Source organism: Eulemur rufifrons, chromosome 7, assembly GCF_041146395.1.
Source record: "Eulemur rufifrons isolate Redbay chromosome 7, OSU_ERuf_1, whole genome shotgun sequence".
Lineage (NCBI taxonomy): Eukaryota > Metazoa > Chordata > Mammalia > Primates > Lemuridae > Eulemur > Eulemur rufifrons.
Genome location: NC_090989.1, coordinates 69,176,324 through 69,193,892, shown reverse-complemented (window position 1 = coordinate 69,193,892; position 17,569 = coordinate 69,176,324). Strand labels below are relative to the sequence as shown.

General features: G+C 36.7%; 1 protein-coding gene across 22 annotated transcripts in view; it reads left to right on the top strand.

The window, feature by feature from the left end:
• DLG1 (discs large MAGUK scaffold protein 1) overlaps window positions 1-17,569 on the top strand; it is a 282,135-nt gene that overhangs the window by 161,005 nt on the left and 103,561 nt on the right. For 18 of the 22 annotated variants that reach the window (XM_069475188.1, XM_069475185.1, XM_069475186.1 and 15 more), the window contains 4 exons: window positions 7,394-7,444; window positions 10,605-10,729; window positions 12,950-13,119; window positions 14,738-14,874. In XM_069475188.1, coding sequence (XP_069331289.1) covers window positions 7,394-7,444; window positions 10,605-10,729; window positions 12,950-13,119; window positions 14,738-14,874 — 483 coding nt within the window. Of the gene's footprint in view, window positions 1-7,393; window positions 7,445-10,604; window positions 10,730-12,949; window positions 13,120-14,734; window positions 14,875-17,569 lie in introns of all 22 variants that reach the window. The other 4 variants (XM_069475179.1, XM_069475176.1, XM_069475174.1 and 1 more) reach the window with 1 other exon arrangement.

Below are 17,569 nucleotides of genomic sequence, written 5' to 3'. Positions count from 1 at the left end.
TTCTTCAAAATTCAGTCTAGGTAAGTTTATGTTTCTAGAAATTTATCTATTTCTTCTAAGTTATCCAATTTGTTGACATTTAATTGTTTATAGTAGTATCTTATCCTTTGTATTTTTGTGGCATCTGTGGTAATGTCTCCTCTTTCATTTGATGCCGTTTATAATAGCGCCAAAAAATAAAAATAAAATAGGAATAAATTTAACCAAAGAGGTAAAAGATCTATACATTGAAAACTATAAAACAATGATGAAAGAAATTGAAGAAGACACAGATAAATGGAAAGCTATCCCATGTTCATGTTTTGGAAATATTAATATTGTTAAAATGTCCACACTACCCAAAGCAATCTATGGATTCAGTGCAACCCCTATCAAAATTCCAGTAATGCTTGACACAGGAATAGAAAATACACTTCTAAAATTCTTATGAAACCGTAAAAGACCTCCAATATCCAAAGCAATCTGGTACAGAAAGAACAAAGCTTAAGGCAACACACTGCTCGATCTCAAAATCTCCTTCAAAGCTATAGTAATCTGGCCAGGCACGGTGGCTAATACCTGTAATCCCAGCACTTTGAGACATCAAGGTGGGAATATTGCTTGAGGCCAGGAGTCCAAGACCAGCCTGAGCAACATAGCGAAACCCCATCTCTACAAAATAGAAGAATTAGCTGGGCCTGGTGGCATGCAGCTGTAGTCCCAGCTACCTTGGGAGGCTGAGACGGGAGGATCGCTTGAACCCAGGAGTCTGAGGTTACAGTGAGCTGTGATGACACCGAACTCTAGCCTGGGCAACAGAGTGAGATCTTGTCTCTGAAACAAACAAACGAATGAACAAACAACTACAGTAATCAAAACAGGCTTGACACTAGCACAAAAACAGACAAATAGACTAATGGAATAGAACAGAGAACCCAGAAATAAGTACACACATTTATGATAAACTGATCTTCATAAGGTACCAAGAACACACATTGGGGAAAGGACAGTTTCTTTAATAAACAATGATAGGATAACTGGATATTCACACGCAGGAGGATGAAGTTGGACCCTTATCTCACCCTATAGGCAAAAATCAACTTAAAATGGATTGAGGACTTAAATGTTAAGAACTGAAACTGTAAAAGAAAAGTAGGGGGAAAGCTTCTTGACATTGGACTGGGCAAAGATTTTTTTTGGCACCCAAAAGTATGGGCAACAAAAACAAAAATAGACAAATGGGATTGCATCAAGCTTCTACACAACAAAGGCAACAATCAGCAGAGTGCAGAGACATCCTACAGAATGGGAGAAAATATTTGTGAACAAGAAATCTGATAAGGGTATAATATTCAAAATATATAAGGAACTCAAATAAATCAATAGCAAGAAAAGAAATAACCCAATTAAAAAAAATGGACAAAGGACCTGAAAAGACATTTTTCAAGAAAAGACATACAAAATGGCCAACGGGAATATGAAAAATCAGGGAAATGCAGATTAAAACCACAATGATCATTACTTCATACCCATTAGGATGGCTGTTATCAAAAAGGCGAGAGATAATTGTTGGCAATGGTATGAGAAAAGGGAACCTTTGTATACTGTTGGTGGGAATGTAAATTAGTATAGCAATTATGAAAAACAGAATGGAGGTTCCTCAAAAAATTAAAAATAGAACTATTATGTGATCCATCAATCCCACTTCTGGGTATATATACCCAAAGGAAATAAAATCAGTATATCAAAAAGGTGTGTACACTCCAGTGTTCATTGCAGCATTATTCAAGATCACCAAGATATGGAAACAACCGAAGTGTGTATTGGTGGATGAATGGATAGAGAAAATGTGGTATACATACACAGTGGGATACTATCTTGCCTTTAAAAAGAAGGAAATTATGTCATTTACAACAGCATGGATGAAACTGAAGGACAATTATGTTAAGTGAAATAAGCCAGGCACAGAAGGACAAATAGTACATGATTTCACTTATATGTGGAATCTAAAAACGTCAAACTAAAAGAAGCAGAGAGTAGAATGGTGATTACCAGGGGCTGAGGTTAAGGGCAGAGATTGGGGAGATGTTGCTCAAAGGATACAAAATTTCAGTTAGGAATAACTTCAGGAGATAACGTTGTATAACATGACAACTAAAGTTAATAATGTGCTGTATACTTGAAAATGGCTGAGAATAGATTTTAAATATTCCCACCATACACAAAAATTGTTTCTAATAATGTACTCTTTGTCTTTAGAAGCCCAGTGTGAAGGTGGTTAATATTACTGAATTGTCTCTGTATCTGAAATTGTCAGTTTCAAATTATTGAAGATTGTAATAGTTACTAGGGGATCTATATGGCCTTTTCACATTACACCTTTTTAAAATCACTCTGTGCTACCTGAAAACCTCACTCTATGCTACCTGGAAGCCTACATTATGACTTGACATTAAATTAAGCACCAGGAACACTTACTAAGTACCTACGTTGTGAGGAGACTTAATGGTGAAAATCTCAAATTACTTAAGGCGGAAATCGTAAGACCACAATACCAAAATTTTATATGTTAACACCAGATGGGCCTCATAAGCACACTCATTTGGAAATGTTTTCCATAACAAAATTTTAGACTATTTAGAAATAAACAAATGAACAAAAATGAAGTCCAGCATAACAATTGTGGGTTTTGACCTAATCCATATGCCAAGGAAAATTTATGAATTTTAATGGAGATTTTTAAAAACAGAAAAGAGCATAAAGGAATTGAGCATTCAACTTAGAAAGCTTTCATAAAAAATCTAAAGAAAGAATAAGAAATTGTTAAAAATTAAAGCAAGAAGTAATAGCATGAAATGTAATAAATTTATCAACAGTATCAAAACTACTTTGATAAAGACTGATACTAGTTTGCAGTCCCACCAGTACTGTATGAGTGTTCCTATCTTTCCGCATCCACGCCAACATTAATTGTTTTGGGACTTTTTGATAAAGGCCATTCTCACTAGAAATAAGTGATATCTCATTGTGGTTTTGATTTGCATTTCCGTGATGATTAGAGATGTTGAGCATTTTTTCATGTGTTTGTTAGCCATTAGTCTATCTTCTTTTGAAAAGTTTCTGTGCATGTCCTTTGCCCACTTTTTGATAGGGTTTGATTTTTTCTTGCTGATTTTCCTGATTTCTGTGTAGATTCTAGTTATCAGCCCTTTATTGGATGTGTAACATGCGAATATTTTCTCCCATTCTGTAGATTGTATCTGTTTGCTCTCATGATAGTTTCCTTTGCTATGTAGAAGCTTTTTAATTTGATCAGGTCTCATTTGTTTATTTTAATTGTTGCTGTGATTGCCTTTGGGGTCTTCTTCATAAATTCTTTGCCTAGGCCAATGTCTGTAAGAGTTTTTCCAACATTTTCTTCTAGAATTCTTATACTTTCACGCCTTAAGTTTAAGTCTTGTTATCCACCGTGAGTTGATTTTTGTGAGAGGTGCAGATCCTGTTTCAGTCTTCTACATGTGGCTATCCAGTTTTCCCAGCACCATTTATTGAATAAGGATTCTTTTCCCCAGTGTGTGCTTTTTGTCTGCTTTGTCAAAGATTAGATGGCTTTGTGAGGATGGTTTTATATCTAGTACAACCTCCGTGGAAAGCAATATGGAGATACCTCAAAGACATACAAGTAGAACTACCATTTGATCCAGCAATCCCATTACTGGGCATCTACCCAAAAGAACTAAAGACATTCTGTAAAAAAGACATCTGCACTAGAATGTTTTTAGCAGCCCAGTTCACAATCGCAAAGATGTGGAAACAACCCAAGTGCCCATCAATACATGAGTGCATTAATAAAATGTGATATATGTATACCAGGGAGTTCTATTCAGCCACAAAAAACAGTGGTGATAAAGCACCTCTTGTATTTTCCTGGATAGAGCTGGAACCCATTCTACTAAGTGAAGTATCCCAAAGATGGAAAAACAAGCACCACATGTACTCACCATCAAATTGGTTTTAACTGATCAACACTTAAGTGCACATATAGTAATAACATTCCTCGGGCATTGGGCAGATGGCAGGGGAGAAGGGGATGGGTATATACACACCTAATGGGTGCGGTGCGTACCATCTGGGGGATGGACACGCTTGAAACTCTGACTCGGATGGGGCAAGGGCAATATACGTAACCTAAACATTTGTACCCCTATAATATGCTGAAATAAAAAAGAAGAAAAAAAAGACTTAGATTTTTAGCAAGTCTAAGTAAGAAAGATTAAAGATGACACAAATATTGAACTTTATTTTTACTCATAACAAAGGGACTTCCAGTCAAGTTGGCAGGATATGTACATGTGTAACTCTCCTATACTCTAGATACATGTCATAAAAATGCTAGATTTAAAATATGTGTAGGTTGGTGGGAAGTGAGGGCTGCGGAAAGGTGGGGCTTTGTGGCTCAGCCTCACAGCAGTTCAGGCATATTCAGCTCTGACCCCTCATCTCCCCCCGTCGACCCTCCCATGGGCAGGCATGGGCTGGTTGCTGAGGCCCAGGCTGACAGTGTGTTTTTGAAATCATGAATCCTGTTTATGGCCCTGGATCTCCTGGGGTTCCCTATGCAAATGCCAAAGGAATTGGTTATCCAGCTTGTTTTCCCATGGGCTATGCAGCAGCAGCTCCTGCCTGTTCTCCTAACATGTACCCTGGAGCGAATCCTACCCCTCCAAAAGGTTACACTCCCCACGTGCTTTACAAAGTGTCCTGTTCCCCCACCAGTGGGGCCCAACCCTACTGCCATGAACTCTGTGTGAAGTGCCTACCCCCCAGTAAAGCCCATACACACAGCAAGGCACATACTAAACACAGCCACTGTATGCGGAAACCCCACCTACCACCCATCACCCATCATGTCATCCACCACACCACGGTGGTGCAGCATGCCGTGGTGTACCCTGCTCCCTCCTCCCAGTCACCATGGGCATAGTTGCTAGGACCATTATGGCCATGTCAGTAGGTACCCTGCTGACTGCTCACTCCCCAACTCCTGTTGCCCCCCACCCAGTCACTGTGCTCACCTACCAGACCCCAGGAACACCCAGCTATAGCTATGTGCCCCCTCAGTGGTTATCACCCTGCAAATGTTTGAGAATGGAGCTATTTAGTCACATCGTTGAGGTTCTGCAGCTAGTGCTACAAGGCCTTGTGCCTCCAACCAGGACTTTTTTCTTAATGCTCTAGACACTTGGCTAAACACGACTACATCCTGGTCCAGTAGGTCCCAGTGCTGTTAGTTTCCAACTAATTCTGTGGGTTGATCTTAAAGCAAATCCTGCTTTGTGGACTGCCAGGCAACCTTTTAGCTAACTGTAATGATAAAAAAGGAAGTGCTAATCTATTCTGAATCATATCTAGTTGAATGTATGTTTAAAAAAGAAAACACAAAACAAACCTTGCTTAATCTACCTGCAGTGACTGATGCAAAACCGTCATATGCAAAATCCAAAGGAATGGAAATGTATTTTACAACTTGTGTTACTAGAAAATATATATATGTAAATGCTACTGAATTATACATTTTAAAATGGTAAAGATGGTAAAATATTTACATTTTCCTACAATTAAAAAGTTAAAAGTACATATATAAAAATGCTTTTGTAACATATCATCCCTAAAATAAGAGGAAAATGTCTTTAGGTGAGAAAGAAGAGGAAATAAAGTCATAATTGAGTTTGAATCCATGAGAGCCACAAGAATTAAGAACCTAAAAGGGTAGTAGAGATGGGTTTCAAAAGCCCTGAAGGAGAAAACTCCTAGCCCCTATTTTAGACCTGAATTAAGTGTTAGTTCTTTATGGTATGGTAAAGAAAGCAAAGTGTAGATATCATTATTTCTGTTGTAGTTATGTTATTTCTGTTGTGGTTATGTATCATTGCATGACAAAATATCCTGAAACGTAGTGGCTTAAAAGAATAATAGTTCATTATTTCCCATGATTTTCTGGGTTAATTGGATAGTTATGCTTTACATGGTGCTGGGTGGGGCACTGGAAAAGGCTGGAAGGTCCAAATAGCCTTATTCGTTTCACTGACAACTGGTGCTGACTGCTGGCTAGGAGTGAAGCTGGGGCTTTTAGCCAAGGGCATTGGTTCTCCTTCATTTGGATCTCCCTGTATAGGCTATTTGAGTTCTCCTCACATTATAGCTGCTGGGTTCTATGAAAATGCATTTTAAGATAAGGGCAAACCCACTGCAAGGCATCATATGATCTAGCATCAGAATCCACACAGCATCATTTGTGTCACTTTTTTATTTATTTATTTATTTATTTTTTAAATCAAAGGTAGTCACAGGGCTTGCCTAGATGTAAGGGAAGGGGGAATAGACTCCACCTCTTGATGGCAGGGCGATTTAGTCATACTGCAAAAGAGCATGTGGGATGGAAGATCCAGGGCATCTTCAGAAATATCATTTATCAAAAACTCCATTTGACTTAGATTGAGTATTGTGCCCAGCCTCTTATCACTAGAAATTTTAAAGCAAGGATTCCGATTTGGGTTGATCTGATTCCAGTGGCTCCTTACCCTTCACCAGTCACCCTCATTGTGGGGGTTTCTTCTTTCAAGAGAGAATAGGGAATAAAAGAATGTGCCTTATCTCTAAGATGTAAGATCTTGAATGGTGAATCTCATTTGGACATAAAATTTGTAAGTGAAATTTGTGACAGGGGAAGCACAAGAGTTCCAGATGTAGAGGTGGGAAATTGCAGGATATGTAATGGAAAGAACAAGTCATTCAAATTAGGTGGCATATAAGGCATATGAAGAGGTAAGAAATGAAGGTGAGCAGTAGATTGGAGTCAGCCCGTATAGACCTTTGATTACCAAGCTGTAGAGTTTGGATATTTCTAGGAAAGAAGAGTTTCTGAAAACACAGGGACTGATTTGGGCACTGGGGAATACTAATCTAAGCAATTGAGTATTCATTGCCAATACTTCCAATACTGAGCATTGGCAGTATTCCAGAGGAGGTTTTACAAAGCCCTAAATCAAGGTAATAGAAATGAGAATGAAGAGGTGATGGTTTTCATAAAAATTGAAGTATTCAAACCAGGAAGAGGTGGCAACTAATTAGATGTGTGGCTCAAGGCAGAGAATGTAGTCCGAGTTCAAAAATATTAAAAGCTGAATGTTCCCTTCTTATATTTAAGAGTCATGATACCATGAATGTCAACTCATTAATAATATTTGTACTCTTCTATTGCTTAAAATTCTTGCCCAAAATTATTAAAATGAAGCTATTTTATTTGATTACTGTCACATTTAACAGGTTTTCATTAATAAATCATGCAAAACTTGTCTTGCTATTTTCAGTTTTACACTCTGATTTCTGAGCTACTTCTCTTTTCCCCCATTAGGTTAATGGCACTGATGCAGATTATGAATATGAAGAAATCACACTTGAAAGGGTAAAAACTGTTAATTATCTTAATCTGTTGTTTTAGAGAACTTTTAAATATACTACTAAATACAAATTCTAAGGGAGAAGATCTTTCAAAAACAGAACCATGGAGCATTTTCTAAGTTCACAGATCGTAAAATTAGCCATATTTTCAGAACACGTTCCTTTTCTTTAGTAACATTATTTTTTAAATAAACTTTTTATTTTAAAATAGTTTTAGGTTTATAGAAAAGTTATAAAAAATAGTCCAAAGAGTTTCCATTTACCTTGGACTCAGCTTCTCCTATTAACATCTTGCATTACTAGAGTAAATTTGTTTCAACTAATGAACTGATATTGATATATTATTAACTGAAGTCTACATTCAGATTCCATTAGTTTTTATGTTTTTCTCTTCTAAAGTCCCATCCAGGATACCACATTTCATTTAGTTAACATGTCCTCTTAGATTCTTCTAGACTGTGATAGTTTTTCTTGTTTTTTAATTTTGTTTTTACTATTTATATGCTTATAATAATAAAATAATCGTTTTAAATAGGTATTTACTATACTAGGCATTGTCTCAATTTTCTTTCCTAGCAAAATAACCATAGTTCTAATGGGCAAGACCATATTAAAAACTTATTATCATGCATTCTCCCAATTAGAAAATAACTTAAGGGTGCCATCTAGATATGTAAATTTTCTTGAGATATATTTTCCCCTTAAAATATCTACATTCAGGAGCTGGGTGAGGTGGCTCACGCCTGTAATCCCAGCAACTCAGGAGGCTGAAGTGGGAGGATTGCTTGAGGCCACGAGTTCAATACCAGCCTAGGCAACATAGCCAGACCCTATTTTTTGAAAAATTTTAAAGAATAAACCAGTCGTAATGGTGCATGCCTGTAGTCCTAGCTACTAGGGGCAGAAAGATTGCTTAGGCCCAGGAGTTTGAGGCTGCAGTGAGCAATGATCACACCACTGCACTTCAGCCTGGGTGACAGAGCAAGACCCCATCTCTTTAAAAAAAAAAAAAAAAAACCTGCATTCAATTTATACTCTATTTTAGTAATGCCACCTTGTCTGGCTAGCATTTTATGGAAATTTAGTGTTCTACACAAGTAAATTTTCTAAGTGAATGAATATATATTTAACACTGAAATCCTAGATTAGATTTATTTATGTTTGAAGCCAGAATAGACTCTGAGAAAAATAAATAGAATTCAGAGGGTCTATTACATGTATAATAGATTTTATTGCCTCCAACCTAAATTCAGGTCACCTACTCAAGTTAGGTGGATGCCTGGCTAACATTCAAGTAAGCACAGTATTAACGTATTATACATATTTTAGTATGGTATTTTGTGACATCTCCTGAATTTTTATTTTTATTCATTTTCATCCTTTCCCGGTGACTTTTTAATTTCTTTTATTTAGTCAAGACTATACATTGCATTTTCAGTGGCTGAAAAACTTAAGTACTTGGCCGGGCGCGGTGGCTCACGCCTGTAATCCTAGCACTCTGGGAGGCCGAGATGGGCGGATCGTTTGAGCTCAGGAGTTCGAGACCAGCCTGAGCAAGAGCGAGACCCCATCTCTACTAAAAAATAGAAAGAAATTATATGGACAGCTAAAAATATATATAGAAAAAATTAGCCGGGCATGGTGGTGCATGCCTGTAGTCCCAGCTACTCGGGAGGCTGAGACAGGAGGATTGCTTGAACCCAGGAGTTTGAGGTTGCTGTGAGCTAGGCAGACGCCACGGCACTCACTCTAGCCTGGGCAACAGAGTGAGACTCTGTCTCAAAAAAAAAAAAAAAAAAAAAAAAACTTAAGTAACTTGGTTACCGCCCCCCTCCCCCCCCCCCCCCCCCCCGCCTCCCCACCCCACAGTCTGTTGTGGAGATTCTAGTAACTCTTGAGAAGTTTAGGTTGAAAAACATTTTTTATTAAAATAAAATTTTAAGAGAAATCATGGTAGAGTGGGTGTTCAAGCTATTTAATGCTAACAGGTAAATAATAGGTCCAGATATATCCACTTGCTTGCATTGCCTAAATCCAGAGTGAGAATATACTTGCAAAAATAAACATTTTTTAATACCATTGCCTAAATGAATTGTTTTTAAAGACTTGTTGTAGCAATAGAACCCTTTCTGTGAAGAAAATATTATTTAGAAATCCAGTTTCTCCTGTTTGTAAAACAAGCAAAACATAGAGATGCTTTGGCAAAATTTACTTTGCTATCAAGAAGGTTCACCAATGTTAAGTTCTTAGGTTGGGCTTTCAGAAGTATTTAAAAAAATGCCTTGGCTGGACATGGTGGCTCACACCTGTAATCCCAGCACTTTGGGAGGCTGAGATAGAATCACTCGAGGCTAGCAGTTCAAGACTAGCCTGAACAACATACAGAGAGCCCATCTCTACAAAAAATTTAAAAATTACCCCAGTGTGGTGACATGTGCCTGTAGTCTCAGCTACTCAAGAGGCTGAGGCAAGAGGATCACTTGAGCCCAGGAGTTTGAGGTTGCAGTGAGCTATGATGACATCATTGCACTCTAGCGTGGGCAACAGAGCGAGACTCTTGACTCATGTTTTAAACAAGCCTTTTGCTGTTCAGGTATATTAGTTAAACATGTCAAGGATCGATGGCAGCTATTACTTAGCAGCTACAATTTGGTTGTTTTAAAATGAGCTGATGGCAAATTAACAAAAGAAAAAGCACCACCCTTACCTCTTTTTTTAAAAGGATGAAATAATATATTGGTTTTACCTACTCAGAAATAATAGGAGCAGAAAGATCACTTCAGGATCTGTCTCTTAAGAGATACTTGCTCTACCACACATGGCTAAGGTACAGTCTAAAAGAAAAAGACTTTTAGTGACACCTCTGCAGATGGACTAATCCAAGGACAAACTGCATATATGTTTAAAGAAAGAACTGCAGACTAGACTTCAAAAGTACTCAATACCTTTTCTTCAACCTCACATACTCAGCAGTAATTCCTCTGAAAGAACTTTCCTTATGTTAAAAGTATGTCCATTTAATTTAGAATCTTCATTTTACACATACATATACCTTTATATGTCATGTTCACTATGTTAATACAATTTCTAGGTCCTATAATTACAGGAGGCTATCAATGAAGACAAATCTTATTCAGTCTCAAATTTTTTCCCTCCATCCTCAGGGAAATTCAGGACTTGGTTTCAGCATTGCAGGAGGTACAGACAACCCACACATTGGAGATGACTCAAGTATTTTCATTACCAAAATTATCACCGGGGGAGCAGCTGCCCAAGATGGAAGATTGCGGTATGTTTTGCACTTTATATTGTGATGCCGAATCCACTTTGCATATTTTTCTTGAAACAAACTGGGCAATGGATAAATACAAATAAGAAACACTGTCATAATAACTAATATAGGGTAGGTGCTCAAACAGCATTCAAATGAATGAATGAGATAATTTTGCTCTAAGCATTGTTTCCTTCTTTTCATTTAGGAATTCGGTTTTATCCTAGACAGATGTAACATTTTGAATAAAAAATTTAATGGTTTAAGTGTTTTTGAACATATTTATAGAAATCATGAGTTTCCCTTTGTATTTTCAAATACATTCACAAAATACTTTCCATTTCTTTTCTGGTCAGGAAAGATGTGTATAGACTTATTTGAGATACAAACATCGTACATACCTGAGTTGTATCCCATACCACAAAGTCTATGCAAACTTTTAAAAAAATAATATATTTTCTTAATTGAATGATGAAAATAACATTGGTGTTTTATTTAAATTTAGTGTTTCATTTTGGAGATGTCTTTTGCAAACTTTGTTGCTTCCTTGGCCCATAAATTATGGTACTTTTCCTATTTCCCTGTTTGTTGTTTCATACACATGTATATGTTTAGTGACAGCCTGAAGTTTTAGGACGAAGGATTTTATATGGCCTGTTAAAAACAGCATCTTATTTTAAGATTATTGGTACCTTATGCAGCTCTTCAGTTTCTAAACTTAGCTTCTCACTGGATATGACAGGTGGTGTATTAAGTTAATTAGATATAAAAATCAATAATTTAAGTATTCATGTAAGTGTAGACATTTACTTCCTAATTCTGTTACTGGCCTTTTATGTGTGCTGGTTATGTGAAAATTAATATGTTCCCTTTGTTTCACTGAAGAACATACCTGTAGGACTAACTATAAGAGCATCACTGTCTTTGGATGTAGGATTTCTCTTCTCTAAAGAAAGTTAATTATATATAGAAGCTTGTCAGGACCAGTTTTAATATTTTAATTATGGTTTAGTCCCCCTTCCTGCCCAATTTGAGATGACTATCTGTTTTTCTAATGGAATACCATGCAGTTGAAACTGAGACCAGAGCTAGGGGAAAGGTTAGGACTAGAAACAAATCAAACTTTTAAAAAACATAATGATATCATGTCAAATTATGATAAGCTAATTCCATAAGAAATCTTTTAATTAAATGAACTGATCTTTATATAAATTTCAAGAAATAACTTCATTCTTTTTTTTTTTTTTTTTTTTTTTTGAGACAGAGTCTCACTCTGTTGCCCAGGCTAGAGTGAGTGCCGTGGCATCAGCCTAGCTCACAGCAACCTCAAACTCCTGAGCTCAAGTGATCCTCCTGTCTCAGCCTCCCGAGTAGCTGGGACTACAGGCATGCACCACCATGCCCGGCTAATTTTTTCTATATATATTTTTAGCTGTCCATATAATTTCTTTCTATTTTTAGTAGAGATGGGGTCTCGCTCTTGCTCAGGCTGGTCTCGAACTCCTGAGCTCAAACGATCCGCCCACCTCGGCCTCCCAGAGTGCTAGGATTACAGGCGTGAGCCACCGCGCCCGGCCTAGAAATAACTTCATTCTTTTAAGTCTAGTATCTAGGTTGGAAAAGGCACACAAAAATTTATTGTTGGATAAATCAGTGAGTTAATCTCAGTTTTGACACTTGTCTCTGTGACCTTAAAGTAGTTATTCAGTCTGTTTGAACCTCAGTTTTCTTTGAATCATAGCTCTGTCACTTATTATCTGGGTGGCCTTGGGAAAGTTATTTAAATTCTAGGTGCCTCAGTTTCTTCATCTGTAAAATAGGGTTAAAAATATCTATCTACAATCTACAGATTGTTGTAAGGAAGCAAATACCTTACTAAGGAAATACCTTGCGTGTGGTTAGCACTAAATAAATATTTGCTATTTTTATAAAGTATATCTTAATGCTTACACATAATAAGCACAAATGGTAGCTTTAATTATTTAATATTTTTCTGTAATCTGTTATTTGTACTATTTCTTCTGCTCCTTTTGCTGGCCCTTGGGAAATGTTTGAGTATTTATTTTGGTATTTGATACATTGGAATTTAATATGCAGTTTCTTCATTTGTACTTTCTGAAGTAAATAATTGTTTTTATCTTAAAAATGAAAATAACAAAAAACAGGCAAAGTGTAAAGTCGATATTTAAGTTTTCTAATGTTTAATTTTTATTTTTAACATTTAATTTTTTTTCTCAGGGTCAATGACTGTATATTGCGAGTAAACGAAGTAGATGTTCGTGATGTAACACACAGCAAAGCAGTTGAAGCATTGAAAGAAGCAGGGTCTATCGTACGTTTGTATGTAAAAAGACGAAAACCAGTATCAGAAAAGATAATGGAAATAAAGCTCATTAAAGGTCCTAAAGGTATGTGCTAAATAAAACTAAGACAAATCATTAAGAAATCTCTGAGTTAAGTATACATATGAACTTAACTTATGGCATACATTCTAAGATTAGTAATACTAATAATCTTCTACAAAACTTACATGGATTTTTAGAATTTCTTTATTTTTTCTGCTGATTTTTGTCCTAAGTAGAATTTTAGAATGTTTACATCTCTACCAAGATTGCAGCATTTGAAAAATTCTTAGGTTAATCTGTGTATACTTTTACACATTTTATTGCTGTAAGCATATATATAACTTAATAAGTTCCATATGATTTTTATATTCAACATTTCTGTAATCCATCTTTAATAGTTTTAAAAAGTTGAGAACAAAATCTCTTATTTTATAAGATGTTTCCCTGTTTGTATTTTCATTATGTAAAAGACTTCTAGCATTAAAAAAATCAAATAGTCTTGCCCTTGAATACTTTGAAGTCATGTATAATGTTGATATTAACTTGTAATAATTAATCTACAAGGTACTTTTTAAGTACAGGTGCACAGTCTAAGTTAAAAGAAGAAAGTATTAGTGTGTATCATGAGAGTTACATCAGCAGCAAGAACTGTTAAGATGTGATTTCTGAATTCTAAAAACATAGATGGAATGGAAATATTAATTCTAATATGTGGCTTCATGTAAGAGGCAGAATTCCGGCCGGGCGCGGTGGCTCACGCCTGTAATCCTAGCACTCTGGGAGGCCGAGATGGGCGGATCGTTTGAGCTCAGGAGTTCGAGACCAGCCTGAGCAAGAGCGAGACCCCATCTCTACTAAAAATAGAAAGAAATTATATGGACAGCTAAAAATATATATAGAAAAAATTAGCCGGGCATGATGGTGCATGCCTGTAGTCCCAGCTACTCGGGAGGCTGAGACAGGAGGATCGCTTGAGCTCAGGAGTTTGAGGTTGCTGTGAGCTAGGCAGACGCCACGGCACTCACTCTAGCCTGGGCAACAGAGTGAGACTCTGTCTCAAAAAAAAAAAAAGAGGCAGAATTCCAACAAGTGAAAAAGGAGTAGAGAGCTGGGAATTTATCTGCTATTGAACCTATGGGATTTGTGAATTACATAAATTTCTTATTTAATATTGTTTGTTCATAGAATATTGAAAAAAGAAAAAAGTATCCACATTTTTAAAGCCAGTTGGTTCTGCCTACCATGAACAATCTTATTTCCTCTTAATTATTTTAATATTTTAAAATAATCTCAAATATTTGAATAATTTTAATTAATCTCAATTATTTTAATCACTTACTTGGAAGTGTTAGTAACAGGTACAACTATGATGGAAACAAAAGTAAAACATAATTTTACAACATCTCTTTGGACTAACAAGTCCATTTACAAAAAGATTTTAAGAAGGAACCTGGGGGAAGAAAAAGAATCTGTAACTAGGAGCAGCTATATATGTCTATATAATTATCCTCTGATTACAGAACACATACTTAGGATTTAAAAAGTGGATAACTAAGTACTCTTTTCTATTTTAAAAAACATTAGTATGATGGAATTATTATGTTCTAGTTTTCAAACATTTCTTTCTGGGCTTAAGTTCATATTTATTGATGAGACTCTAAAACTAGTATTTTCCAAGCAGGTCTTGGGTTCAGCATTGCTGGAGGTGTTGGAAATCAGCATATCCCTGGGGATAATAGCATCTATGTAACTAAAATAATTGAAGGAGGTGCAGCACATAAGGATGGCAAACTTCAGATTGGAGATAAACTTCTAGCAGTAAGTATGAGAAATCTATTATCTTTTAAATCATTTTGATGTCTGAGTTTTTTTTCTGACAGACTTTGAAATTTCTACATACCAAAAAGGTTTAAATGAGTAAATACTAGCCTGGCTTTATTAAATCCTGAGAAATGATTCTTAGTATAATCTTTATTTTCCATTTCCATTTTCTCTACCAACTCCCTTCTTTTTATTTTATTCGTCTTTTTTTTTTTTTCTTTTCCTTCCTTTTTTTGTTGAAGTATTCAGGGCTTGAATGCATAGAATTGTTTGATCACAATTCTCGGGTTTGTAACACAATGTCATTATTTGTTTATGTGTGATCCTCTTTTGTTTTACCTTAATTAATAATATAATGAAACTAGTAAAGTCATTACCCAGCCTAAGAACTAGAACATCAATCAGTCAATCATTCTGTGTTTCATATTCCTTTGCTTTTCTTTTTCTTTCTCTCTCTTTTTTTTTTTTTGAGACAAAGTTTTGCTCTGTTGTCCTGACTAGAGTGCAATGGCATCATCCCAGCTCACTGCAATCTCAACTCCTGGGCTCAAGTGATCCTCCTGTCTCAGCCTCCGGAGTAACTGGGACTATAGGTGTGCGCCACCACGTCTGGCTAATTTTTACATTTTTTGTAGAGATGGCGTCTCACTGTGTTGCTCATACTGGTCTCAAACCCCTCACCTCAAGCGATCCTTCCTGCTAAGCCTCCCAAAGTGCTTTCGTTTGCTTCTTAAAAATTGCTTAATTACATATATGTGTGCCTAAATATTTTGTTTAACATTATTTGTTTTGAAACTTTTTTTTTTAAAGCTATTGTACTGCATGGAAAGTATCTTTTAATTAAAAGTATCTTGTAATACCTTTTCACTCAAATATTTGTTTATTGAGACTTGTCTATATCATTGCCTAAAGCTGAAATTCATTCATTTCACCTCTATGTAATATTCCACTGTATGACCATACCACAGTTTACTTATCCAATCTTCATTAATAACTGTCTCAGCCCACGTTCCCTAGAAAAACGAAACCTGAAGAAAAGCTAATGTACTAAGGTATTATTGGAAAGTGTGATCTCAGGGAAACTAGAGTGAGTGAAAATGAAAAGTGAGACAGAGAATGAAGGAAAGTCAATACAGGGTAGAATGTTTCTGAGCTGCCTGTGATTTCATAAGTAAATGCAAGTTGGGCACAGTGGCTCACGCCTGTATTCCCACCAACTTGGGATGCTAAAGCAGAGGGTCACCTTAGGCCAGGAGTCAAGACCAGCCTGGGTAACACAGCAACACCCCGTCTCCAAGGAAAGTGAGAGAGAGAGAAGAGAAAGAAAGAAAATAAGAAAGAAAGAAAGAGAGAGAGAGAGAGAAGAAAGAGGAAGGAAGGAATAAAAGGAGGGAGGGAGAGAGAGAAAGAAAGGAAAGGAAGAAGGAGAAAGAGAAAGAGAGGGAAGAGGGGAGACAGAGGGGAAGGGGAGGAGGGAAGGGAGAAGGGAAAGGAAAGGGAAGGAAAGAGAAAGGAAAGGAAAGAAAGAAAGAAAAGAAAAGAAAATGTAGCCTATTGCTTGTCATGTAGTATAGTCTTCCAGGCAGGTGGTATGGGACCACTAAACTTAGATCCAGGCATCTAGGTAAAAGAAAGGATTTATCTACTGGCCCCTTTTATATGGCCCCTGTCTCCTGTTATAATCTACCCAAATTAACTGTTAACTGTCCCAAATTTCTGGATTATGTTACCCCGTTCCTGTAGACAACTTCTAGGGAAGCCACCTCCTTACACTCCATGGCACAGCACTTGACCTGAGCCCAGAATTGGGAGAAGAGCTAGAGCCACTCCGTAGTCTAGATAGATCAGACATGGGCTTCTGACATGTTACAGCTCTCACTATGTGGAACACATCAGCTATGCCCAATCCCAGCCAGAAGATGCTAGAGAACTGGTAATGGTAGGAGGCAAAGTGAGAGCAGCAGTAGTCAGGACTCTCCACTGAGCAAGCAACCAAGGTCTAGTGGGCAAAGGGGCTCAAGTAAATATGAAAAGGCACAGAAACTGGGTCTGGTATACTAGTAAGTTGAGTTATTTCCTTTTTTTTTTTTTTTTTTTTTTTTTTTTTGGTATCATGAATAACTCTGCTGGGAAAAGCTGCTGTGTGTTCTAGTGAACATTGTAAGACTTTCACTTGACTCTTTACCTAAGCATGGAATTTACTGGATCATTGGGTATCCTACTAGTAGCATTATTTTTAAAAAAAATCCTGTCATTTTCCAGGCTGCTTGTAAAAATTTACACTCCCATCAGCAATATATAAAAGATTTCTTTGTTCCACATCATGTTCAGTACTGCTTATTATTGCAAAGAGCAGAACTTGAACTACTTTAATCAAACTTTTCCTCTCATAGCTGTGATCTCCACTCTTTTCATAAGCTGTAACCAACACCCTCTCACCATTACCACCTACACATCACACACCAGTCGAAACAGCCTTCTATCACCACTAGGTTTTTCACTTTTACTTTTTAATTTCTTGAATACCGTGTTTTCCTTTATGGTTTCACCAGAACCAGTTTTAGTGGTAGGAAGCCCACAACCTGTGCTGATTTACCATTATAGCAGGACTCTCATTTCCTCTTAAATCCACTGTTAAGCTTTTGTTCTTGCAGTTACACTGAAATTATTCAATTTTCAGTCCTCATCTTCA